This window comes from Mugil cephalus, chromosome 7 (assembly GCF_022458985.1).
Source record: "Mugil cephalus isolate CIBA_MC_2020 chromosome 7, CIBA_Mcephalus_1.1, whole genome shotgun sequence".
In the NCBI taxonomy this organism is placed as follows: Eukaryota; Metazoa; Chordata; class Actinopteri; order Mugiliformes; family Mugilidae; genus Mugil; species Mugil cephalus.
In genome coordinates this window covers 20,024,960-20,052,664 of record NC_061776.1, presented here as the reverse complement: position 1 = coordinate 20,052,664, position 27,705 = coordinate 20,024,960, and the positions used below count along the sequence as shown (strand labels likewise).

General features: G+C 41.1%; 2 protein-coding genes across 5 annotated transcripts; both read right to left on the bottom strand.

The window, feature by feature from the left end:
- Positions 1–787: 787 nt before the first annotated feature.
- Positions 788–19,891, bottom strand: kdm4ab (lysine (K)-specific demethylase 4A, genome duplicate b). Of its 4 annotated transcripts, none has more exons than XM_047589655.1 (23): positions 19,724–19,891; positions 17,621–17,782; positions 16,725–16,900; positions 16,475–16,589; positions 16,132–16,325; positions 15,978–16,027; positions 15,762–15,865; positions 15,546–15,683; positions 15,215–15,441; positions 13,799–13,968; positions 13,007–13,695; positions 11,543–11,650; positions 11,230–11,347; positions 10,537–10,712; positions 9,706–9,919; positions 9,192–9,271; positions 7,868–7,923; positions 6,674–6,782; positions 4,580–4,771; positions 3,228–3,398; positions 2,961–3,080; positions 2,466–2,558; positions 788–2,331 (listed from the first exon to the last, which is right to left on the bottom strand). In XM_047589655.1, exons 2-23 carry the CDS (start codon positions 17,759–17,761, stop codon positions 2,194–2,196), a joined length of 3,579 nt encoding a protein of 1,192 aa, XP_047445611.1. In that variant the 5' UTR covers positions 17,762–17,782; positions 19,724–19,891; the 3' UTR covers positions 788–2,193. The 4 variants fall into 4 exon arrangements, with proteins under 4 accessions (XP_047445611.1, XP_047445612.1, XP_047445613.1 ...); XM_047589656.1 differs by having other exon boundaries at positions 11,230–11,344; XM_047589657.1 differs by lacking the exon at positions 11,543–11,650.
- Positions 19,892–20,533: 642 nt separating this feature from the next.
- Positions 20,534–27,103, bottom strand: abhd8a (abhydrolase domain containing 8a). Its single transcript, XM_047590492.1, has 5 exons — positions 26,329–27,103; positions 23,475–24,307; positions 23,200–23,370; positions 22,866–23,082; positions 20,534–22,756 (listed from the first exon to the last, which is right to left on the bottom strand). The coding sequence occupies exons 2-5, from the start codon at positions 24,296–24,298 to the stop codon at positions 22,553–22,555; spliced, it is 1,416 nt and encodes a 471-aa protein (XP_047446448.1). The 5' UTR covers positions 24,299–24,307; positions 26,329–27,103; the 3' UTR covers positions 20,534–22,552.
- Positions 27,104–27,705: the final 602 nt, after the last annotated feature.

Below are 27,705 nucleotides of genomic sequence, written 5' to 3'. Positions count from 1 at the left end.
AGGCGTATTAAAAATGATGATATGTTGTTGTGGACAGATAATTGAGCAGCATGGATGGGAAACTTCTCATCACGTCGACAAAGCCAGCTGTGTTCTGGTGTCTGATGCGAATGAATGGCCGGCAATAAAACCGAAAGCTCTGCCTCCTGACAGTTCCATAACATTATGACCGCCTTCCCAATATTGTGTAGGTCTCCCTTGTGCCTCCAAAACAGCTGTGAGAATGAGAATGAACACGGACATTGTGAGGGAAGAGACTTGTTTCTAAACTCCTCCTTGTTGCATCAAGGAGTGTCGTTGCTATCGGGTGGGGGGTGTCTGGTGTCCACATTTCCCAGCAGAACATTGCATCGTGTTTTTTTTTTTCTTATGTTAATTACTTCTCCTGTCAGTGGTTTTAATGTTGTGGCTTATTGGTGTAAATCTTCAAGCTGAAGTCTGCTTGTTATAATGCCCTAGGTAACTATAAACATACTCTGTCAATTAAGTTTAAATAATACTTCTGTAAGTCTTCACCACAGCAAAACTGAATTATGAAGCAGTAAATGTGACACATCCAACAGTCTGGAGTTCATACAGTTCAAAGTGTGCAGAGATTTCTAAATCCTACAACCATCCATCACCAGCAACCACGATCTTCCACTTCACAAGACTCACCCCGCTTTGGCACAGCGGCAGGCCCCCTGGGTGAAACGTTCAAAACCAGGACAAAAGAAAGTGCATAGGACTCCATCTAATCCAAGCGCTTTAATCTGCTGTTTAAGAAAGAAAATGAAACCAGGTTCTCTTTCTTAGCCAAAACTTTACTCAAACAGTCGATGTTTACAAAGAGTGAACAGATTTAATGCTGCCTTGTAGACAGATGCAAGAGAAACCAAATGGACAACTTCAGCCATGAAATGGGCACAGCTAAAAGGTAACTGCACGCCTCCTCCTACTGAGAAGCCAGCGGCTTTTCAGGATACTATACACAAGACTACTTTTAAAGCAGGTACAAAGGACTCGACAATCCTGAAATTGTGTTTTTTTGTTTGTTTGTTTTTTCTTTTAAACATTTTAGGGGTCTCTAGAGCTAGCTTTTTTTTTTTTACCAAAAACACAAAATAATCTAAGCTTTGTTGAAGCCAGGAGTCTAGAAAATGCTAAATATCGAACAATGAGTGAGCCAGATCATTGTCACCTTCCAACTGCTGCAAAAAGGAAAAGCGAGCTTCTGAATTTAAACAGCATGTCTGAAAACCTATCTATATAATAAATATAAATACATCTGAGGTTTTCGACAGATTGTGAAAAGGACATGACAAAAATAGGTTTGCTCTCAAACATAACGCACTCGCATAAATAAAGTGTAATAATAACATTAATTACAATAGATATAATCAACCAAGGGAACCCCAAAGCTGCGCTTGGCCCTTGGAAATGTAAGGCTTGGGCCTATAAAACATGTCTTCTATCTTCACAGTAGTTGCACGATGAAATCCATCCATACAGGTGAACTACAACACACTTCCTAATCATGTAATGCAATGCATGATGTGAAAAGTACCATTAAAAAGATTTGTTAAAAAGAAGTGATATTGACAGATTATTTCATGTTGCAACATAATTCTTTGTCAAATCGATGAACCAAAGGATGTTCTCTAGCTTGTTGGCTCAATGTGAACAGTTCAACTCTACCAGTGGACTCAGTTATGCTTCATTTTAACGCTTTCTCCAAATGATCCTCATGGCAAAATATCACCGTGATAAATTATTGAAATAATTGCGTTAAGTGAAAAGTGAACGTCCATTTATAGACAAATATTACTAGAAAAACTGTCCATTGTAGGTGGTGCACATGTGATAGCTCGTCATCATGGTGTTACTGAAAAAGAAAACAGTCTTTTTGAGACACATTAATTCACTGATGGCTTCTTCCTGAGAGAAAGGAAAAAATAAGAATGAATTTGAGGAAGAAAATATGAGCTACAGAGAGTAATGGGAAAGCTGAAAGAATATTATTCAATGCGCACAAAAGTCATTTAAAGTCCCAGCCGTAGTTTAGAAATATGGAGCCTGACAGGCCGTGGAAGAACAGGAGGAGGGGGGTCGTTCCTAGAGCCAGAAGCAGAGACCAGGAAATAAAGACCCGGAGCTCTCTGCGGTGATTTGATGACATCTGATGAAGTGGAAAGCGTTGAAAAGAAATGAACGTCACTCCATGATGGCTCGGTAGATGACAGGTTCGATGTAGTCCTCTCTGTATCGAGAGTTGATGACCCGTTGCCTTTTGGAGTTCTGTTTGACTTCGCTCTGTGTGAAGAGCTCAAAGCGCATGTCTGACGCCACCGACTGAGGAAAAAGAACACGACACGTCGGGTACAGGGTTAACAAACGTGCAATAGTGCTTCAGGTGGGTCTTAATCTATTGGTGAAATGTCAGAGCACTCAGATGTCATTAGACATTTTCTCAGATTTTAATTTACCATTCGTGACTTGACTCGTTTGGGCAGATCCTCGTCTAGAGTGTAGATGTCTTCCCTCTTCACTGTGATTTGAGATCCATCCTCAAACTCCACCTGAACCAACACACACAAGCACGTAGTAGGTGCTTAATGGTTTTCAATAAACACTATGCAGGCAGTTGTGCCATAACACAACTACATAACATGAGACAACATAAGATAGTAGAGGCAGCTGTGTCTCATCTATGACGTGGCTCCTACTCATTTCTTAAGATTAGTCAGACTTTTAAACTGTAATGTACAGTTTGGGAAAACAAAAAGAATTTCCTGATGGGGAGAATAAAGTTTCAAATTGATTATCAAGTATCATAATGATCATACTTCTTACCACACTCAAAACAGAGACACTGCAGTGGACGAACAATACGTCATGCGGTTTGAACAGTGTTTAACCAGTTTGTTGATATCAGGGCTGAGCAAGAGGAGAGGCAACAAGAAAACAAAATAAATATTTACCAGGTACATAGGGATGGAGTGTAATGCCACAAACTTGGCTCCGTATATCAGCCCATCTGTCCATCGCACTTGAACGGCCTCACCTTTAGAGGGCGGGCCGTGGCGGACACAGTCACGGTTCTGCAAACACACCAAAGCAAACAGCTGAGTCTCAAGTCGACAAGGAAATCCCGATAAGGAAAGTGAACAGGATGCAATATCATCTATGTCTCATGTCTCTAAGTAGGTTGATCACGTATTCACTATAATAGCTCAATGAATGTTAACCTCAATGTCCTCAGGGAAGAGGTTGTCGCTGTATGACCCGTCGTCAAACACCACTTCGTAGAACGTAGCTGTGGTCAGCTCCACCACGTCGCTGTGGTAGTAGCGTCCATTTTTGTATTTACAGATCACCTTCTGGCCCACTGATAACTCCCGCATGGAAGCCTTGTTGCGCTAAAGGAGAGAAATTGCATCAATGTGGCCGTGATATAAGGTTTGAAAGGTACATTTTAGCTGCTAGTGACAGAACTCATTATATAATGAATATAAAAGTATGTTAATAAGAACCCTTCTTCATATACTGAGTGGATACTGACATATTAATGGGACATTAGATTACGTGTAATGGTGGGAGCACATAGCCTGGATTAAATTAATTCTTAAAACTATACGAGGCTGACAACAAGTCATTTGGAGTTCATTAAGAGGCGCGTTTCAAACTATGCAAAGAAAAGAAATACCCCAGCACGTGTTTGGATAGTCCTTCAACTTATCAAATCCTTCTTATCAAATACAACTCCATTGTGCTCAGGTAAAAACTACCGACCGTGACCCTTCTTTCAATCACTACACAAAGCCTGAGCAATTTCACTGGCCCAGTGGATCATGTGGGTAACTATTTTAGTTGTTGCCATTTAAACAAAAAGATTCCTGTGACACTATTTTCATCATGCCATGCACACACAGGTTTGTGTGTGCCAAACATGCGGAAGCATTTAAACGCATGAATAGAGGTAAGATAAAGGCATTCATTATCTTCTGACATGGAAAGACTTTGAATTAATATGTGACAGGAATTCAAACAGCAAGGCAGATTCAGAATGTTTTACACTGTCATCAACCACAGCGCAGCAAGTTTTATAAGAAAAAAAAAATATTTAACTAACTGCTGGTGAACACCAAGAGCTGGATATTGACATCGACCAAACATTACCTGTGGATGTGTGGATGTGGTCTACTGAATTCACGGAAGGAAAGTTAATTTAAATGACATGAAAGTCAACAAAATAAAAGAATAGCATTAAAGGGAGGTGCTGTCTTTTGGTAAACAAAGACACTCTGAGGTTAGAATGAACTTGACTCTTTTTTTCCACAACATGCCTTCCAGTTCACAAGAGAAAGTGTTTGCATAGAAATTATTCACTGCAGCATTATCAGTTACTCTTCCAACTAAATGATCTAAGCTGAGATCATTTAGTCAACAAGTTACAAATGAGTTCGGCCCGTTCATTCCTCTCACAAGAAATGCTCTACTTAACACCAAAATATAAATAAACCCTCAGAAGATCAGAAATCATGTGACCATTTTGCCCTCGTTTATTTCCACCGGCCTGACTGTGATTCCACTGGATTACCTCGGGCATGACGGGCGCCCGGTGTCTGTGGCAGGTGATGAAGACTATGAATGGCCAGTCGTCTGGGTGCATGAGAATACCGGCTGCCTGAGCACAAGTGGGGTGAAATGCCGTGGAGCAACGCCCATGGGAGCACTGGACACAGCAACCTTTCACCTCCCTCTTCATCCGTTTCCTGCAGTACGCACACTTCTGTTGGCATGATAAAGACACAAGGTTAAACTAAAGGAAATACAGGGGAAGGAAATGAGGAGAGGGGAAACAACACACATTAGGAAGGTTAAAATAAAGACAGGGCAGACCCCGGCACCAGCTGGAACATAACAGAACGTATTCAGGAGATCTTTGAAGATCCTTTGAGATGAAGGTCATGCATAGTGCTCCTTACATCCTCCAATATTTAACATTTCTGCATAAAAACTACTCGAAACACCAACGGATTTTCACACAAGTCTTGGAAGTAGACAAAAAGAACCCAGTGGATCAAATGAGACAGAAATATTACACTTGCATATTTGTTTAAACAGAAAGATGAGGCACTATTTCATATCTATTCATGAGAGTTCATATCTATGAGTTCATATGAGGCCAGATTTTTAAGTAAGGTATTTGTTGCAGTCTGCTCTTTAAAACACATGTTTGTAAAGTGCACGATGGCACAGACAACAAAGCTTTTGTGAGGAGCTCATAAAAGATGTTGGTGTTGCTCATCTGGCTGGAAAAAGTTATAAAACCATCTGTTAAGAGTTAGAATCCAAAAAATCTACAGGCAGAGACTGATAAACACTGTACTCCAGCATAAGAACCTGATACCGTGTGTGAAACACGGGGGTGGTAAAGTCCTTGTTTGCGTCCGTTTGGCTGCATCTCCACCAGGGTCGGGTCACACCAACGGCTCACTTACTTTTGCGTCTCACAATTATGAACAAATGATTTATTTCTTGAATTATGTATGCTCAAGTATAATTCTACTTCTGTTTGATCAGGTTTTTATTTGTCTACTTTCAGCATCCGCTGATGATTTTATTTTATTTTTTTAATTGCGCAATGAGACAATAACAATACAGTGGACAGACAAAAAATAAATAAAAAGAATACCAATATTCATGGTCGTGTGTGTGTTTGTGTGAGCGTGTGTGTGTAGTGAGTGAGTATAACAGCTGATATTCATAGTTGCATTGTTACACAGATAATTATGAAAACAGTGACATGTTATAATAGATAGTTATAATGATAGTTACAGAGCTTGTGCTGATAATAGTAGAACACCAGACCCTCTATCTATGTGTCTGTGTGTAATTTCTAACCTTTAACCTGCCACCTTCTAATGCAGGTGAAACGTATTAATGATAAGGATGATATCAAAAAGAGTCCAGAAAATAAATGAGCAAATAAACTTGTAAGTCACAGAGGTATAATAATTCTAATAACAACAACAACAACAATAATAATAATCCTTGTCATTGCAGTATGTGTTAGTTATGTCTGGGATATGTGGTCATGTATGTGGCTTCGGTTATGGGTTTGTTTCGGGATATGGGTGAGATCTGCAGTAGGTTGGAGAGGGATTATGATTGGCTTCCAGTCATATGCAGAGCAGCAGTAACATCTGAAGGATTCAAAAACTTCAGTGGTATTGCAATGTTATGACAAAAGGTTAGCTGAATCAGTACAATCACATGTGGACAGAAAGTCACGTCTCCATTTTACATCGATATTCTGTGGTTAACAGAAACAAACAGGCCCCAGAACGGGAAGTGAGAATTTTCAACAGCCAAAAGGCGCCACACCAGTTCAGCTTGTGTGGGAACCAAAAGAGATTTTATCGAGAATTATCAAGAATCAAAGCCGTGAATGGGACAACAGGACTTGCGTCATAACAATAAATTAATAGACACACACATCCCAATGACACAAAAAGTTAAGCAACATGGGCATTAAGAAATAAGCGGCTGGGCAAGTAGAGTTTCATTTCGGGACTATGACATGGTGACAGGAAATACCCACGTACCTACATTGTTCCTTAGAGTTCCAGTTACCTAAAGCACCAAAGTCATTACAAACCACACTACAACACTAACCGCTCTGACTCACCAATCTGAACCGTGGCAGCGGGATGGCAGAAAGGTCAATGGGGCTCCGCTCAGTGATGTTGACAAAGCGAGCTTCCAGCACAGTGATGGCACACAGCACATGAACCCACCTGAGAGAAACATGAAGTCAACTCTGAACACTACAAATAAACATCACCACAATGTAAAAAAAGCTAAATATTGGGAGCTGTTGATCCATCAAAGGGTCTGTATTCTGACGGACATTTTAATTGATTAACACTGAGTATAATCTACTGTATGTAATTAACAGTCAGCTCTGTCAGTAACACATGCTAGTGGTCTGTCTCTTTCTTAACGTTTTACGGACATAACGTCACACAATGAGGATTTGGAGGCGCGCCAGTGAAAACCATGAGTCACAAATGAATGCAGCTGGAGCTAAAAGAGGCAACACGGGTGGATTTCCTGCTAGACCTTACATGGTATTTTAAGTTTAAAAAATAAGTCGATGGCATTGCATCATGCCCGCGTGCCTGGATACATATACTTTATCTCAAGTTCTCAAATGATGAAATCTAGAGATGCAGCGTAACCACTAAATCGTGAAATTCTTCATTCTCAAAGCAGTATTTTGACAAAAATTATTCCTGATTTAAGGTCACTTTACTTGTTGCTTCAAGCTTTCAACTGCATCTCACAGGTTTCACTGGAAGCCCACAATAATAAGAAGCCACACACGCCACCAATGGTGTTAGACACAGAAATGTTTCTATTTATAGGCATTTCCTGTTATTTAAACTGACACCGAGTGCAGGCCAGGGGCTTGTAATAATCCCTTTGAAAAAACACATATTCTACGTGTGTAAATATTTGTATCTGAACATTTTGTTTATCTTGACCCAGCAGACGGGGTTCAGCAGTAATCGACCGGAGGAACAGTCAGAGTAGGGGGCTGTGTCAGAGCCAGTTCAACTCACTTACACCTGCTTTGTTTTGTAAACACAAATCCATCCTGAGTTCTTTTTGAAATATTATGCCCGTGGCCTCTAAGAATTTAAATTTAAGATACAAGATCAAATGTTTCAACATTTTACATCTTGAACATCCCATGAGCATAAAGAATGTGTCGAGGCACTTGAACTTCACTCTCTTAGTGCGTGCTGCACTACTTGGTCTAAAATGTTCAGTCATAATTGTGTTTTGCTCAACAATGGGAGCCGCTGCTGCTACTTACTTGTCATTGTTGGCTCTCTGCAGAGCTCCACCTCTTAGAGAACACAGACAGCAGTCCTAGAGGAGGAAACATAAATCAATGTGTTATTGTGTATCGTCTTGTATCTAAACTATATTGTGTTTTATTTATAGCTCAGACTGGGGACAAATGTATCTCTGGATACTGGATAACAAGGTTGTATATCAGCTGTATGGAGCGTAATTTACTGCTGATCCTTTGTTCCTCCCAGACCCATTGTGCATCTGGTGGAGCAGCCATCGGGAACAGCTCACTTCTGACATACAACGCTCCAAATAAGTGAACCAGTGGCACTAATAAATAAACAAAAACCAACTGGATAAGCAAGGACACTAGCAGGGAGTGAATACAGCTGGAAAGAAAAAAAACATTTTCTCTTGCTGTGAAGTTGTGTACACAATACACCCAACAACTCAAGTGGTAACACCAGCCATGAGAACACCGGCAAGCTAATATTTGCTAATAGTTTAACAAGCGCACAACTGCAAATTGGAAATGCAAAGCCATAAGGATGGCTTGATTTTCAGTGTATCCAATAAAGTGGCAAATGAATGGGTACATTATAGATACAAACAATAATAATAATAACTTTATTAACATTATGCTTTGCCGTTACATAACTAAATATCTAAAAACTGTCTTGGTAAAAAAATAAAAATAAATAAAATACTAATCTCTTAAAAGCAGTCTGATTTGTGAGGAAATAACTGAGTTTCAGACCAAAGTTCACTTGTGCGTTTGTCACAGAAGAGCCTTGTCTGGAGAACAGGGTTTACAGTTAACCAGTTACTGAAATGTAATGTGCTCTTCTAAATATGTCTGTTACGAATCAATTGAAGCCAGAGATTTAAGTGAAAGCTGAACCCACATGAAATCAAAGGTCCCATCATGTGTCTAAACAAGCTATAAAGTGGAACATTGCCCACTGGTGGTGAAAGGGGTTCGTGCTACAGTAAATATCGGCCACAGATCGTTGTATTGCTCTGACCTCACTCGAATACTGAAAGCAAAGGGACTTTAAAGATGCATTATACCAACAAAGGTGGAAAAAAGAATTCCCCAAAGAATAACAAACACAGGGTGAGAACACTCTCACTGTTCGACAGAGAGGAAGTGGTGAAATGGAAACCAAGCTTGCGTAAGTGTGGTAAAAATCTGTGGCCATTTTGGATTAAACTACAATAAAAACTGACTGAGGATGACGTATGATAATCGTATGATGCAGAGCTGCCTGTTTTTATTTGTGGGTTTTTAGGTCATAAGTATGAAATAACTACTACCAGGTAGTTAAGCCAAATGAACGAACCTCAGTGACGGCATCAGCCTCACAGCGGGCACAGAGCCAGTCGTCCAGCTCTGCCTCATCCCCAGACACACCATAGCAACCTAAACAGGAACAGAAACAGAACCACGTTCACTTCTCACAGACGACGTTTCAAAACCTTGTTTATTTGGGTTGTAAGGCAGGAGAAATTGGAAAGTTGTTTTTCGATTTCAAGTTAGTGCCACTGAAAACAGTTTTTAAGAAACACGAGTCAAGCAGGGGAAAGCCTTCAGCTGAATTTTGACTTAATTATCAGCGCTTCATTTGGCAGAAATATTTATTTAGATCTGCGAGCAGCAGCTTTCTGTGTACTGGCTCAAGTATTTACTGTGCCCTAGAGTCGTGTGTGTAGTCATCCACAGTCTGTTTGTGGCCTTTAGCTATAGCTGCTTTATTACAGGAGTTTTAACAAATAAGCAGTGAGTGGTGGTTTCCCAAAGAACAAATGATGATAATAAAATCTCCCATATTTTTCATATGGAGAAAAGAGACTTACTTGTATGCACACGCACGCAGCACTGAGCACAGCTGACCAGCCGGCTGGTCCCGTCCTCTGCTACGTGAGGGTTGGACAGCTGTCCCTCGTCGCCGTCGTTTGTCTTACTGGACTGGGTGTTGAAACACATCTCAGGGATGAGCGGCTTGGACCACTGACGACCCCCTGGACGGTTCACCAGCATTACACTGGAACTCCCACTATTGGACTCGGACTTGAAGGAAAGCAAAGATTGAACGTGTGTTAACGTTTTAGTGTGGAGATTTATTTGAGGACAATCCGGTCCAGTACTCAGAGGTGACCGGAAAAACAAAAACAAAACAAAACTGGGTTCAATCCATAATTAATTACACTTCACTACAATTATTGTGGAGAATTTAATTCATGAAACTCAGTATTCGTGTACTGAGAGTAGATACAGAACTTAACACGTTCAATTCATTTGAAAGTTATATGTAACTACTCTGTCAGCAACACATACGAGCTTTTTTTAACATATGGAAGTGATGACAGAATAGATGCCTGCATGGGGTCACAAAGAAACTTTTAATCACTTCTCCTTGTACTTTCAGAGAGGACGTCAACCATGGTGCCCACTATGTGTAATGTTTCCTTCTCCTTTCCGACATGGCTGAGCAGCGACTGTATTGGTTTATCTATTAAAAATAACCCCTATGCCTCCATGAACCCATCCACCTCTTCTTAGTAATGTAAACTCCTGATGTTATCTCCTGATGTTTGAACACTAGATAACGCTGTCAGCATTGATTAAGGATTAAACAAGACAAACGAGTAATACAACCAGCTGCAGAAGTGAAAGTTGACTCTTACTTGGTGGTAAGTATGGAAGAGCAGGCAGATGCAGCAGTAGGGGGCTTGCTGACCCATGCTTTTGTTGTATTCCCTCTCTGCCTGAGGATTATATGGCCGAGACTGCCACAGCTGGGTTAGCGGCTTTGCCCACTCTTCCTTCTCCTCTTGTTCGATCTCCACGTCGGTATACACATCTGTAGATCAGATGGTGAGAGTTAAGTGAATGAAAGACGATTAGAAGACTGCGTTAGAGAAATTAGAGAAACAAAGACACGGGGTAATTAAAGCATCATTATAAGCTGATAAAAAACACAGGCACTTGAAAAACAAATCTAATCTAACAGTCCTGTAATAAATCTGAGCTTCATGGAGGTTATGGTTTTCAGGATTTATTCAGAATAACAGAGTTCTTGATTTAAATGTGTTTTTATTTTGGAGGCTGTGGTTTGTAGTGAGATAAGATGATCGTTTAATTTATTCCTGGGGTACATAACAGAAACACTTGTTTAATTCAATCCAGTGTAACAGCACCACAGACTACATCCTCCAGAATGATCATACAGACTAAACACCACCTTTCTGACACATAAACATTATAGCAGTCAATAGTTAATACATTAAAAAAAAAGAAAGCGTATGTAGGTAGAAGTAAATGCAGTGCTTGCTGAACTGACACCACGTGCTACTAAGTGCTTCCAGTGAAGTACATACCATCATCACTGTACAGCTCTCTGATCAGAGGGTGATGGCGAGGCAGCTTACAGAGCTGTGCTTCTTGCTGCTGCGTATCCACCACTGACTTGCAATACGACTGCTCTTCTGACACCTGCTGGTGCAAGACACGTATAACAAGGCAGAAATTCAAAAGAGGAACAACAGTATATTGTACCTGTTGCAATGAACAACAGAGAACATTGGTTTCTACGAGGCATATTGGGAGCTCTGTACTGGTTTTGCAATTTCCCCAGTAATGTCAGGTCCAACTACAGCTTAGAGAATTTGGTCACAGGCAGCAGCTACTTACGTGATGATTCTGAGGAATCACCTTCTTCTCATCGAGCTTTGGTTCACTGACAGGAATGGTGTCTTTCAGGATGACAATGCCATTATCCGCAAGGGGACATTGGTTACACTGTAGTTTAAATAGGATGAATAACAGTGAACATTTATGGCAGATTTGTGTGTAATATTTGTATACTCTGCCAGCAGAATCACCATCAACTGTTTTGTGAGTAGGATTAGTGATGGATGCAAAGGTTTTAGAGATTAGTATGCAAACATCATGCAAGGAAAAGCCCCAGTACAGAGCCACCAAAGGTTCTTGCAGTCGTTTCTGAATAATAACAACATTGATCATCTTGTGACAATTCAATGTTCGGCTGGGAAACCTTTGGACCTGACATTCATGTGGATGTTACTGAGACATGTAGCAACCAAACTGATCAACTATCTGTGGGATGACCCACACAGGCCCCTTCCCTCCCCTCAACCCCACTAACAACATTGTGCTGCTGTTCAAAATCCTTCTAGGATGTTAGTTTGTTACCCAAGGTTTCCTAAATATTATCAATTTTATATTCTGCAATCAATGTGAGGACAGACACACACACATCAGTCAAATTTAACAGAGGAAGGGGTGAGCCGTAACTATCAGCACTGAAACATCTGAGACCAAGTAATCACTGTTAAATAAAAGATGTTTGTGTCAGACTCAACACACCGACATTTAATTTCTCATGCTGCGCTTGGCTGCACTGATGAAGCACTGATGGTTTTCCCACTGTGTAATAAATTAGAGGATTATTTTATCTAATTTTATAATGGCCGACTGGAGATTAAGACAATATTTCATATTGAGACTGATTGTGTTGTGGTTAGAGATGATAAAATGCGACAGTTCTTGAGTACAAGCTGCATATGTCCTTATTTTAACCATTTTTTAAGTAAAACGCAGTCGAGCGAGTCTAAAAGTGTACAAACTATTTTAACTTACTGCAGCGTGTCATCAAAATCATTTTTACTGGCTACAGTACACGTCTATAAATAACCTGTGTTTATTTGATATATTTTCAATTTTTGTCTCTTTTGTCCTGTCAGGTTCCAGATGAATAAAATAATGAAATACTTAATCTATAGAATAAAGTTTACTAAATGATGAGGTGAATAAAACGTAATAGCATTCACTATTTTGGTTATTTTTCACCAGGAACATACACTGGGGCTGCAGCACCCTTTAAAGATAAATGATCAGTGTGTGTTGACTTTCCATCAAGAGTTCAGGGTTCAGAGTACGTCAAACATGTTTTCTAGAAACAGCTTCCGTGTTATGGTAAGGATGTGACTAAAAGCTGCTTTGCATGATTTGCTGTTAACAAAGAACACAACGCATGCACCGTAACAAACAAGGTAACCAGCGTTCAAACATGCACCGAGCACAGCAATTCACTGTGTGCAAATCTTTTTGTGACGTGAAAGCAAAAACACAGACCTTTCGTTTGCTGTTCTTGGAAGTCTCTATGTTCACTTTGATCAAGTCTTGTGTTGTGGGTTGCGTTTCACTCTGAGGTGCAACAGACTTCACAGCGCACTTGACTTCAGCCTTCACTGTTTCAGCTTGATCTTCAATGGTGGGTAATGACATTTTGGGCTTGCTCTCCGCTTGGTCCTGCACCACAGATGTCTGTGCTTCTGGTTCATCCTGTGCTACTTTGGTAAGAACGTTTTTAGGTTCTGCCTTTGGCTCCGTTGTCTCACAGCTCGGTGTCTGTGATAAGGGCTGAACCCGCGTGTGCGACAGTGTACAGGTCTTGTGCAGGAGATGACGTGGCTGGTGCTCTCTGGCGTAGCTGTGCACCTGTAGCTGCGTGTGAGGCTGTCGCTGCTTTTCTAGATTATAACTCTGGACTTGTAACGCGTCTTTTGGACTCAGAGTCTTGTGGAAAAGCAGGCTGGCCACCCCCATTTTGCGGGCGGGTTGAGCTGTAACTTCTGTCCATGTAGGTGACCCTGAAACCGACAGGTGACCGTTTCTGGGCTTAGCCTGAGATGAGATTGCGGGTGCACGAGTCTTGGTATAATGAGGCGGACGGCTTCCATCGATGCTACTTTGGTTCAAGCCCCTGTGAAATGGATCCATTAAAGTGAGCTTGGTTGGTGTGACAACCAGCTTTGGTGGGCCTGCAAATGAAATCAGGAGAAAAAAATATACACTTTATTTAATATCGATACAATACAATAAATTGTTGAAAATGGGAAAGCGGTAAAATGGTGTTCATCATACCTTTATTTCTCCTTCCATCTTGTGCTATTGTACGCGGAGGTATTAGACTTAGCCTGGGGCGCTTTCCATACAGCTCCACATCATCATCATCATCTTCATCCTTGGGAACGACCTCTTCAGGCACCTCCAGACAAACCCGGTGCCTCTTGGTCTCGATCCTCTGTTTAGTACTGACAATAGACAACATGAAAGATCAGCATCGCATCTAAACTAAATTAAAATGAAACAAGCCACCTTTCAAAAACAAAAGTACAACAAATAACATAATAACAACAGGTTAAAAAAAAACTATTATGATACTGACACAAAAAGCTATTCTCCAAACAACTCTGTGTCTGTGTTCTGTGAGTCAGGCACCTGCTATTTAAACGCAGCAACTCTCCCAAGGACAAGTGATCACAGAAAAATTAATGAATGAATGATTTAGATTCTCAGTCAAATGTTAAGTAGCACTTAGTAAATTGTACTGTATAGTCAATTTTCGGGATTTAACAGAATTTGCAACTCTGCCTTTTTGCAATGTCTCTTTCTGATATGCACTACTTTACACGACAGCTGCAAAACATAGAATTGTTCCAAATTACAAATCAAATCTGTGTTTGGAAGTCAAATTAACTAGTTTACCGAAACCAAACGTGTTGGGGGCACTCAAGGAATTCTGTTATATGTGTAAAATGAGCCCCTTAACTTCATCTTCTCATTATACTCAATAAATACACATATATATTATACATACATATTTGGACAATGACAAATTGTAGTGTTAGCCGTCTTCTTTAAACGTATGCACTCTCCAGTTTTATAAATGTAGTAGGACAGTTGTAGTTGTATTACCCACAGAGCCCTGTTCCTGTGTGATATTCTTCATCAGACAGGTGAGCAGAAGTTCAGGAGCTGATTTTAAGTCTCCCATTTGCGTATGGAAACAGTTGTTATGAAACCACAACATGTGTTCAATGAGCTCTCAAAGCAAGTGCAATCTGGTGAAAACCCACCAGAGAGAACATTGGGAGAGGCCACATTAACGGTCTGGTACATTCAGAGAAAAAAATAATAATGTGAGGGACACAAAAAGACATCCAGGTAAGACAAAACATGGATGATCTCAGAATTCTTTCAATGTTACAGCAGCAGGACTAAAGTCTACTAAAAAGGAAAGACTTTGCAAGAGCAAACTTAGAGGGTTCACCCAAAGGTGCAAACCATTAATGAACATCAAGAATAGACTTTGATAACAAAGTTAATCTACAAACAACACCTGGCTTGGAAGAGCCCATCCAAAGCATAGAACAAACACTGTGGAGGCCATGTGATGTGTGGGCAAACAGGACTTCAAATGACACTAGATAAACAATTAAAAAAAAAAAAAAAAAAGAACTAATTCTCAGACATGCTTCTCTGCAGTACATGACCCACCTCTTCCGCTCTCCATCCTCTCCACTGCTCTCCATGAAGCCACTGTTATTGCTGCTGGTGATGTCATTAAAGGACTCATCCAGGAACTCCTTAGCCTCCGGGGTGGGCCGTGAGTGGTCGATGGGTACCACATCTCGCCCTGCCAGCCACTGCTCGTAACGATCTGGCTGGAATTTCCTCACAAATACGTCCATGGAGATTTTCACCATGTCTTTACGGCATGAACACTAGTGAGTGAGAAGGCACAAATACGACCACAATGTATTACGGTAACAACGTTCCATGTTTATCTTAATACACGTATGTATCCCTAGACATTGGTGGTCCTCACCAAAACAGCCTGCTTGCCGTACTCAATCCATCTCTCTGTAGCAAAGTTGGTGGATTCTGCACAGTTGAAGCCGTGGTTGAACCCAGCATGATAGGCATAGGGGAAAGTGATCATGAACTGACCAGCCTCCTGAGTGATCTTAGGGAGAGATAAAAACAGTTAAAAAGCTGCATGTCACACATTTAGTTATTGTTGAAAACATAAATGAATAAATACCTTTTCAAAGGGAATGCCATATTTCTTCAGTACTGAAGGAGAGATAAGAGTCATCTTGTGCCTTAGAAAAGCCTCACAGTTTTGAGCACTGCCAGGAAAGAACCCTAGAAGAGAGAACAGATAGAAATTAATTATGCTGCAAAGTAATAGACAACATAATACTTAAATATACAGTAAGCAACGTATATCTACAGAAAATATCCCAGTGATTCTCACCTTTAGCCAGACGTTCAAGTCTTTTCCCGTGCTCTGGAGGAACACAGTACCTGCAAACAGCCACATGAATTAACTGTCACTATGTACGAAGTATGCAGAATCATTTTATGCTTCATCTATGCATTTGAACCAAGGTATTTGCAGGTGTCTTTACCATGATTTGGGTTCTCCAAAATGCAAGTAATTGATACTGTAGAGATCCATGTCCTCAGTGTGCCATGCAAAGGTGGTCTTCCACATACCAAAATACAAGTAGGGTGTGTTAACACCCTCAATAGTGATGCCACTCTCACATTCCACAGTGTCCAAAATGGTGTTGAGGTGACAAATATTCCACTCTTTGATATCCTGCAACAAGTACAGAGAATAATAATTAACAGACAAGACTTGGAGTGGTCGTTCAGAGGTTATTAACGTTCTTTTAAGACAACAGTTACACAGTTTGCCAGTATCAATAAATATTCACTGTTAACAAGATTCAAGGAACATCAACTCACTGGATCATATAAGGATCCGTTTACATCTGCTCCGTATATGGGAGGGTTAAATGTCACATTCTTCCAGTACTTCCTTTCAAGCTCTTCGAAGTCATCATAATGTGGACTGCAGAATCTATAAAGAAAGGTTTTAACAGTGAACAGTTAGCAGTACCAGCGCCAAAAAACAACAGCATGAGAATAAGACATTCGCTGGATGGTATTAAAACAGAACAAACATAAAAGGCTTTTATTTATGCACGTGTCTTACTTGTCACTGTTGGCAATCTTGCGAAACTCTCTGACAGTCATGGACTTCTTCTGCATGTTGTACTGTGTGAAAAGGCCTGATTGGCCCGTCACCACCTGCTGAATGGGTGCAGGTATCACCAGGTCGTCTATGTTGTCATACGAACTTCTAGGCTTCCATTCCTTCGGCGGAACAATCTTAGAGAGTGAGAGCGGACAATGAGTGATCTTTTTCTTCTTAGATAATTTACCTTTCCTGGCGTAGCCAGACTTAATTATTATCAGAGAACGAGTTTGGCAACATGCCCCTGGTTTTCTTCATCAGTCATGTTTGAACCGGCACAGAGAAAAACAATAGCTCTGCACATAATAGGATAGTCCAACAACCAACCAGAGCCATTCTGTTGTAAACAAATGCAACTCAACAGCACTCAGACGATGTGTATGATAATGTCAAATGTTATTCTTCTGTCCATCACAGCATAAAAAAAGCCATGAAGATTTGCTTGGCTCAGGAAATCTTTGACAGGGCATTATCATGTTGGAGCAACTCCAGACCAACTTTCCCCTGCAAAAATACTGTGGGCAGGAAGTTCAGACTATTACTGACAATAACAATAACACATATGTTATTGTTACTGTTGTTACTAATCGTCTTATTAATGTTATTGTTATTACTATTATTGTTGTTATATTTAAAAATACTGTGGGCAGGAAGTTCAGACTGGCTTCCAGGTTATTATTGAGACAAAAGCATTCTGACATATGGCCTTAAATTTGTTTGAACAATTTAAATGGGGGAAATAAAGCAGTGGTTATGGGTTAATTTTATATTTGTTGACTATTTTTTGTCTTATAATAAATAGGATCCTACAGGTGAATGTGCTCTGTGAAAACATACACTTTATTCATACTTACTTTAGCCAGGCCTGCTCTGTGGGCTCCCTGTGACTCTATATATGCAACGTAGCGGCTGAAATCCTTGAATTCCTCAACAGTGGGGTAAAAAGTCATGATCCCCTTGGAACCACGGTTTGGGGAAACCGCATCGGATGCCATCTCCCAACTCAGTGGCAGCCCCTGGACATTGAATGTAGGGAAATTGCGATTTTAAAATGTGATGCTTTGATACAGTGCAATTTTAAACAAAATATACCATCTACATTAAGACAAACACCTTTAAAGGAATTAAATCATTTGCCCTGCACACCTAGTGCTGTTCAAAAAAATAACTGCTGAGTGACATAATAATAATACATGATGTTGTCTCTTAAGCAGGGTTGTCTATCATCATCGACCTTCGTATCTTGAAGTTTGGTTTGCACTTATTGTTCCTACCTCATCTTCATTTAAATGCAATTCCTTTTCAACCAAAGGTAGCTTTGTGACACAGTAGTTTGACATTAAAGCATCCCTAAAGCTCTGCCCCTAGAATCACCCCTATTAGCCATATCTTAAATTGAGCTACGTTGCTAAACATTTCTGCCTTTGTAAATTAGATCACACTCACCACTAGTATTATACTCTTAATAGTGTGTCACGTTCATAAGTTTTGTTTTCTCACTGTGGTGTGGAAGAACCTAGTCCGGACAGTGCCGAGAAAAGCTACAAAAGCCCCTGATTGGTCAAAACCCATCTCTTTAATTTGGCCTCACTCCTCTAGCACAGCTTGCTAACCTTATCTCAGTCAGACAAGAGCCACTGCAAGAACGAGTGTAGACATATACACATAGATGAGGCATTCAGGCTTGTCAGACACGTCAACACAGCCACCATCTTGCGCAGGGGTTTCTGACCAACGATCAGACCCAGTCAGACTGCTGTCAGTGCATCTGACTGACTACAATGACAGACTTTTGTGCCGCTTACAGATGTTTCTGTGAAAGAAACACCAAAACCAAGCAACGGGGAATACCAATTCACAAGTAAGAAGATGTTTTATATTATTTAACTGTTTATTTAAATGTATCTATTAAGCTAACCTAAATTAAACTAGCTTAACACTAGCTTATGTAAGTATAAGAAAACTGTAAGTGTATCTTATTTTAATTTACTTTGATTAGTATATCATAAATTATGTATTATTATTATTACTGACAATAACAATAATGCATATGGTATTATTACTGTTATTACTAATCGTATTGCTAACGTTATTATTACTATTGTTGTTATATTTTTATTATAATATATAATTTTGTTTTGATATGCAAACAAATATTTTAAATATAATATAGCTTCTCACTGTCTACATTTTTAATTTAACCAATCTATATTGTATCATATATATGTCTGTAATTGAAAATAAACCGAAAGGCATTAAAATCGGGGTTGATAATTCAGTGAATAACGATGATTTTGATAGACCTTTGCCTCCCCTGCCCAAGATGGCGGCCGAGTTGACGCATCGTTCCAATGGACAGAAGCGGCGGAGGCGGCATCTATGTGTACATATCTATGTGGAACGAGCACGTAACGTGACATTAGCATTAGCTTGTCCGGTTGTCAAGTTTGGCGTCCGTGGCACTTGACAACGTATTCTAATGGAGTGGGCTTTAAGTCTAAACTTGCAGTCTAAAGGGAACGAAAAACAAAAAACAAACAGCCAGCGACAAATAAATTAACAACAGTCCACGTTAACACCACGTAAGAATTAGGCTATTCTCTGGACCGCAGCTTCCACCATAGCTTGGTTACATCCCATCCAGCCCATTCGTTCAGTGCCACTGTTAGCAAACTTGAATCAGCTCTAGTATTTATTTCGTCTTAAAAGTTCAAATGACAAAATGAGCATTACAACGCCCGCACTCGTAAAAGCGTCGTCGAACGGTTGTTTGAGTTAAGCAGACAACACAAACAGTGAAACTACCGTTCACCAAGTCAAACGGTGTACATGTCAGGAAATAGCCTGCACCCGACCCAGCTGCAGAGCAGTTCCGGCCAGCATCGCAACCGGATTAGCATCGAGAGTTAACAAGTTAACATTCAGCCGAGAATCGACCTCGACACGCAAATACTCACCACCTGCTCTCGGTCGCCTCGGGAGTTGTCCTCTGTGTCGTAAAAAACACGTAATCGGTTGAAACGGAGGCTGAGAACACAGCAGAGAAAAGGCAGCTTGCTAACTAAGCCCCCGTGAGTACAACACTATCCTCCATTACCACCACTACGCATGCACACGCACCTCGGATTTTGTTTACCACAACACGCATGGGACACGCTCAGCCAATCAGAGGAGGGCTCCGCGGGCGCGTATAACGAGACACGAAAGCGTCCTTTAGTCGGTATTAACTTAATAAACCGAAATATTTAGTTGTATTGTCGCAATAAGATAGATATTAATACAGTAGAATTTCGTGAAGTTGAAATTAAATAACATTATGTGTAATACTGCGGGCAATTGATTAGATATTAGGAACCTGGTCATTCACGTAGTTGTTTTGAAATAGTTTCATTTAATTCATGAATCTATCTATCTATCTATCTATCTATCTATCTATCTATCTATCTATCTATCTATCTATCTATCTATCTATCTATCTATCTATCTATCTATCTATCTTTCTATTAAGACAGAAAGTACATTTATTATATTGATTAGAAGTAATTAGGAATGATAATTTCATTGTACTACTGTGATTGTATTCAGCATCTAGGCCTTAATGCCTGCTTCTTTATATAACTTAAATGGACAAATAATCTATTCCAGGGACCTAAGCCTGTGTGCGTGTAAAATTAATTGTTGCTATTTTGTGGTGAATCCTTAAGTAAGTACATATGGCACTCACTGAAGAAAAAAAGACTGCAAGCAAACAAACCAGCACATCATCCTTCAGCGGTGAACATCTGTTTTATTTCATGCCAGGAAAGGCACATTCATACACCGAATCCGACTGTTTCCATAGGCTATATAATGTTATATGCATCTACATTCAGGCAGTGCATATATTATGAGTCCCATGAATAAATGCAAGAATAACATTAACACATTTTGTTAGCCACAAAAAGATATAGCACATATGAGCACTGACAAGTTGTATATGCACACTTAGCATATAGGAGTAGGAAGTACATGTGCACCCTGTAGTCCATACAGTTTTACTGACCTTTTACACCAAAGGAGACATACAGTATACATTGCATCAGCAGCACTTGTTGGTTTTTGGAAAGTCCATAGAGAATATATAGTGTTTAAGGGCCAACAGTCGTCTCAGGTCTGGTTATTTCCACTTTATCTCCCCCTATCCTGTTGCATAAAAGCAAGTCATGTTGCATCCACGTTCTTTCAAAATGCATATTTAACAGACCAGTATGGCAAGCATAAATGCCCCTCTCACATTTATCCTTTGGCTGATTCACATTTGATTTTAACCACTGGCTATCCAATTTCAAACCCAACAATTTTCCCCGTCCGCCACTCAAAACAGTAAATTATCCAGTCAACAGATAAGCACTGTCAGGGAGCATATCAGACTGTGCTTTTTGTTTACTTGCACCTTACTGTCCCACTATGAGACAAAGCAACACCCATGAATGAATGTCTTGCAGCAGGGTGGACCGGATTAGTAGAGGAACACACTCCTGTTTGTATTTATCAGCTTGAGACACGACAGCTAATTATAGCGGTCAATACAACAACAATTTGTTCTGGCAGTTGCTGTTACTTTGGAATAAATAAAGTAAAACCAAATAATACACATTAAGAGGAGCACTCATTTGATTAAAGAGGAGGGTGCTGGCAATGTTTGTACTTGACAATATATTGCAGTTGGCTGAAACAACCCTCATATTTTTCATATGCTGAACTCATGCAGGCCCTCAGTATTTTGTATCCTTAGGATAATATATAGTATTGAAGGATCAGTAAAGTAAACCAGTTTTGGCAACTAGTTCTCATAAATCTCTTATTATTGAATGTTATTTCATTTTCATGCAACTATGAACTGGTTGGATACGTTGCGCTTAACACTGTCACATAGCTTTTTTTTTTCGAGTTAGGTTTTATATTAGAGTTCAGTATATGAAAAAGAAATTGCAGTAATTTTTAAAACTAGTAGCCAATTTTAGTTGTGATTGTGAGTCTTCATGTTTGAGATGGTGTGATGCTGCACGCTGTATAGGTAATGAGATTAGTAGGTGGATGGACTGCAAGAAATTGCAATGACTTTTCCGCTTTGTTTCTCCTTGAGTTATAGTATAATTGTATGTATGTGTGTGATGCAGTTATCTATTAATATTTTGCATGTACATATATTTAATGTCTTAAACCATTGCCCACCAGCATCCAGTCCACATCTCACATTAAATCTTTATTATCGACACGCTCGTCCGTGGCCACCAGTCACCGGTAAATCAGGTCTGTGAGTCCTCAGTTTATTGTGAAGCATCATGGCCAGTCTCCCATTCACAAGGTCACCATTTAAGAAGGGCAGAAGAGAAGCTCGCCAGCACTTCACAGAATATTTAAGATAAACGCGAGGAAATTCCAACACCACTTCATGGATGTTATGCCTTTTGCATTGTGTAGTAGTTACTTTGTCACCACAGACATTTCATATACAAACCACAGATGGACAGCCCCTTTGATTTCCAAGTATTGTGTCGTTTTGCAAACATGGTGCGATGGAGCACAAACCGGTATCAAAAAGCGAAGAAGAAACTGGCTGTGTATTTGCATCCTCTCACGCATGTTCTTTCCTGCTTTATCTTGAAGCACCAGTGGTCGTCCACATCCTTAAGATGCGGCCCTGTTTATAACAGCCCTCAGCCTGGGAGCCTTAAGAAGACATGCCAACTGCCGGAAAAGGCCTTCTGCTTGGTTCTGTGGAAAACGCTAGGACTCCTTGTTGGTTATTTGTCCACAGACTTATTGATTTTCAGTGTGTGAAGAATGTCACTGACAACAACTGTATCTGTCTTGCTGCTGTCTTTTCTGGACATGTCAGGCTCCCATAGAAAGAACTCGTGGAGGAGGGTGTTGACGGTGTCAGGACACTCCATCATGACCATGTGACTTCCTTCCTCGATGACTTTTAGGAATGCAAATAGGAGGATCTAGAAACAGAGGCACAAATGAAGTAATATTACAATAAACATTACAACAGATCACTCACAAAATATAACAGATCAACACGTAGGTGACACGGATGCAGCTGTTCTGTACCTCGGCCATGCGCTGGTCCTCATCCATGGGCACAAACTTGTCACACATGCCATGAACCAGAAGGATAGGCACAGTGAGCTCTGCGTGGTAGACCTCATCTCCCTCGGGCCAGTACTGACCACTCATCATGGCTCGCAGGACAAATGGAGACACGTTAAAGGCATTGCCCTGCTTCAACAGCTGCTTTTCTTTGGCACCCTGTCGGGCAAATCCAGCTCTAAAGGCAAGAAACAGTGAAAACATTTTACTGGCTGGCTCAAATATTTTGAAATTCCATTTTTTCTTCTATGAGAAAATGTATAATAGTGAGTCACTCTTTTTACGTCTTTCTTACTTGAGGAAGCTCCAGGCCAGACAAGGTGACAGACAGTGAAGGACACAAGATGGCAGCTGGAAGATGGAGCAGAGGCTGGGCTCCAGAGCTGTCGGACCCCCTCCATTTATCATCACCACCTTATGGACCAGATCAGGATATTCATGTGCCAAGAAGGTGCAAAATGACACTCTGGAAAACATATAACAGAATGGGTGGAGCACGTTAAAATCAGGTTGATCACAGTAGCTTTGATCATCTGTGGAATTGCTCTTGCAAATCTCATAAATCCTCACCCGTATGAGTGGCCGATGAGAATGTTGCGTCTACGAGCATATCTCTTGAAGATGGCACGGAGATCCTCTGCCAGGGCATAAAAGGTATACGCTGCTGCAATCTGTGGGGCAGTGCTGGCTCCGTGCCCTGCTAGGTCCGGCGCAATGACCTCATAGCCTAGCCGAGAGAAGAAGTCCAGCTGGCTGCTCCAAATGTCCAGAGAGCCTCCCACTCCATGCACGAAGAACAGCGCTACATCCGAGTGCGTCCCTTTGCAGCTCGAGATTACCCTCTTTGAGTCAATTAGGACCGTGCGCTTGGGCTTGCGTCGGCGGCGGCGAGGAGGCGGCGCGGGCTTCTGTTCCCCCGTAGGTGGAGGGACTGGAGGAGGAACAGGGTTAGGGTCTGGAGAAGAGGCCATCTCCTTGTAGTCAGCCAGTTCAACCTCTACAGTGCTGCAGGGCTCCAAATCCCCATCCTGACACTGCAGGATTTCAGAGTGCAAAACATCCCCGAGATTCTCGATCACTAGCTGGCCGTTGCGGTACACCGTGATCTTCCTCTTGCAGTGGACGCTGCTGCCAGCATCACTGCGATCATTAGAATACCCTAGAGAGCCGTCATCCTCACGGTCAGCATCCGCCTTCTCCTTTCCTTCAACTCTCTTTTCGGTTTCTATGGGCTGACGCTCAGGGATGATATGCCGCACTCGCAGTACTCTCCCAGGTTTCACCTCCACAAACTCGAAACCATCAGAGGGTTCCGAGGACTCCAGAGGCAAAACCAGACTGGCAGCCTTCCCAGTCAGGCAGCACAGTATCCCCTCTGTGATACTGGTCAGCATGGTGCTTCCCTGCATAAACAACATCACACAGATTAAATAGTGTCATCACATGAGTGCCTTATTTGGAAGCAAATGTAATACAGATGGGTACAGGCACTACTGGGGTTATCCCAGTTTTCACAACTAATTTTTTTTTCTTCTAATAGTTTCAAACGTATTAAGCATTAAAAATGGGTGTAGTAGCAGTGTTTGCAAATGTGAGCTGCGCAACTAACAGAAAGTGGGCCCAGCTTGATTCCTACAAAACTGCATCCAAGCTGTTTCCTAGCAACACAGCTACAATAAAATGGTTTTCTTTATCCTTCCATCAGTCCACCGCCAGTGTTCCCGGTGTGTGAGACACACCAGGAACAAGTATGCGTTCAGCTAAACACCATGCAAATTAGCTCCAATAGCCACTGTAAAGCTCTACCAACACACTCACCTGTGTGACGAAGCAGCTTAACATATAGAGAATCCGCCTTCCTAAGCCAACGCCACAAACACAATACTTGTTCCATACAAGAGCTTCAGTGTCAGCAAAGAGTGACCACTCACAATCCAATCTATATGTTTGCTACTAATAACTCTCTCCCTCTTTTTCACATGGTCAGAATCAGGACATTCATAAATAGAAAACACCGGTCATAAGGCATGACTGTGTATCCACATTTGCAAACTGGTCGTCTTGTGACAGTCTGACAGCACATTTCCCCACTGTACTATTTCCAGTATAGAAAAATAGAATATTCCTGCTCCGGTCCAGTCGCAGTGCAGTGCAAACACAGCATTATTAGTTTTCACTTTTGATATCCACACAGGCTGGTTATCTCTAGGAAACGGTGCGGGGACTGACACGTCTAGAGTACAGAGCAATACTTTATTGTATGCTGGTTAAAGAGACGGTGAAACAGTGCACTGATGCACATTGCGGCCTACAGGCCAGAAATTACTGCACACTATATGTTATGTAACATGTAGTTCATATCCTGGCTCATGTGTGCCCCTCACTTCGTATTTACTAAGAATATGTAGTTGCATAGGATGACAAAACAACAAATGCACCCATTCATGTTCACTGACTGTCCTTGTGGATGTGTGGATTCCCTGTTTGGCAGTAAAACTCGAAACAAATCTGTTCTTCTAATTTCCTCAGATGCAAGTTTCTACTCTTCATATATATATTATTCAACAGTGAACAAAGTCTTTAGAAGGAGCATAGCTAAGGTAAATTGCTGAAAAAGGACTTGCATGGAGTACATGCATCTGCGTGCGTGTGCACCTTGTTGTGGGTAGCAGGATGGTCTGAAGGTCAGTGCATCAAGTGCTATCTAGTTACAGCAGGTAGCTAAGTCAGAGCTAGCTGACATGTGTTTTCACAGGCATTGAAATGGAGCATCAACACAAGAAGCAAACAAACACTAGTCCGAGGAACATAATCTATCTATCTATCTATCTATCTATCTATCTATCTATCTATCTATCTACCTCAGTAATATGAACGAGACTGTGTGGAGAGCAGGTGCACCGGTTCCTGAAATCCACAGTCAAATAGACTAGAGGCTTCTCAGTCCTGTTGGTGTTTTTGTCTGCATTGCAGAATATATAGGTTGACATGTCTGCCAAGTCTTCCAGTAACACACATTTGGTACACTGTGTGCAGCTGTATCTCCACAAGGACTTACAGTACAGCGCAGCCTGACATGAGCTGCGCGTGAAATGCGTATTTTACTAAAATGAGAATATTGTAGCCTGGTTTGTGTCAAATGCGTAAATGTCAAGTGGTCTCGCTTAAAATGACAACATGTTTGCAAGGGTGCGATTAACTGCGTTGCACAAAAAATACAATAAATTAAATAAATAAATAAAGATCTGCGTATGTCTTCTGCTCAAGGATGTGTATACATTAATGACAATCTGTTCTTTTTGCGCTGTCACAGGACAAATACATGCAGCCACCGTGCAGCCGTTTATTGATGCTGATGAGAATATGCAGCGCAGTAAACAACACCTAACTAGACGATATAATGTAATAAAATACGATTCCTTACCGGCAGGGTAACTGGTGATTGGGTTGATGATAAAACCTGCACCAGAAGGTAGACAGTCAAGGGCCGACGAAACTGAACTGAGAAAAACGTAGCATTTGGCGCAACAATTTGTCTACGCTAGAGATGCTGCAAGAGGGTAAACGCTGCTGATTAGCTTCATTACGCTGCCGTTACAGGACACTGGTGGGCTTGAGCTGCAGATAAAGCGTGCATGCGTAAAAGTGTGCCCATTGCGTTTGAATAAGACACCCATTACGATAACAAACGGAAACGTGTTTTTCTCGTCACAGCATCCACTGCGCACCCAGGCCAGACCCTACCCAGCCCCGCTGCCCTTGAATCCGCATCAGCCACAGCAAAACTTCGGGCATTTTCTCCGCTGAGTGGCAGTGGGGAGGGCGAATAGAAGACAGCTCAGACCGGGGGGAGGCCAATGGGAGACGCTCGTTTCCCTGTTGCTAAGGCTGGCGGAGCAGCGAAACGCGCGCGTGCCTGTCCGTGCCTGCGGCCGGAGAGAATCACACAAGCGATGAAATGACGGTCCAGCTAATCATCTGGACAGGCAAGGCCGTGATCAGGCATGCATATGTGACCCCATTTCAAATTCTGAATTTAGACCATATAAACAGCACCGCGCGTTGTTGCAGCTGCGGCACCGCGAAAGGGAAACATGACCATAATCCAATAGATGTAGAAGCGTTGCCTCCATTTGTTGGTCGTGAACCCTCATCAGTTTACTAGAACTGCTGGTTCTGCCCGGTGCCAGGCACTGAACAGCCTACATGACGGTCGTGGGACGGACAGCCCTGGCCAACTTTCTGTTATTGTTTAACAGCCTGATGAGAAACGGCATTTTTTTACGCACACACATATATATTGATTATAAAATCAATCCAATTAATATGTACAACGTCCAACTATTTTATTATTGGAGAACAAACAACTTTCAAATCACAGCTCAATTTGCATTGTTTTAGCAGAGGATCATCGAATGACAACCATTATTCCAAAACAAGAGGCCTGACGCTTCATGCTCACATAGTCTCCATCCTGACGTTCAAATGTCTGAGCTATACTTATAGATACAGATATCTACAGAATCCCCAGACAAACCTCTCTCACCAGCATGTGCATCATACAACACACTTTATTATTTGACAGTACATTAATTTTCAATTTGAGAACATGTATTTAGTTAGCTTTTGTACAGTCTTTGTTCCAGTATTGTTTTCTAGTCTTTCTTTTAGTTTGTTAGTAATTTTATTTGGTTGTTTAGGTTTAGATTGTTTGTTCTAATGAGTTCATTTTTCTGGTTTGCTTTGTTTGTAAGTTAGTTTTTGTCTTTCGTGTCCAGTGTTTGAGTTAACCCCTCTTGTG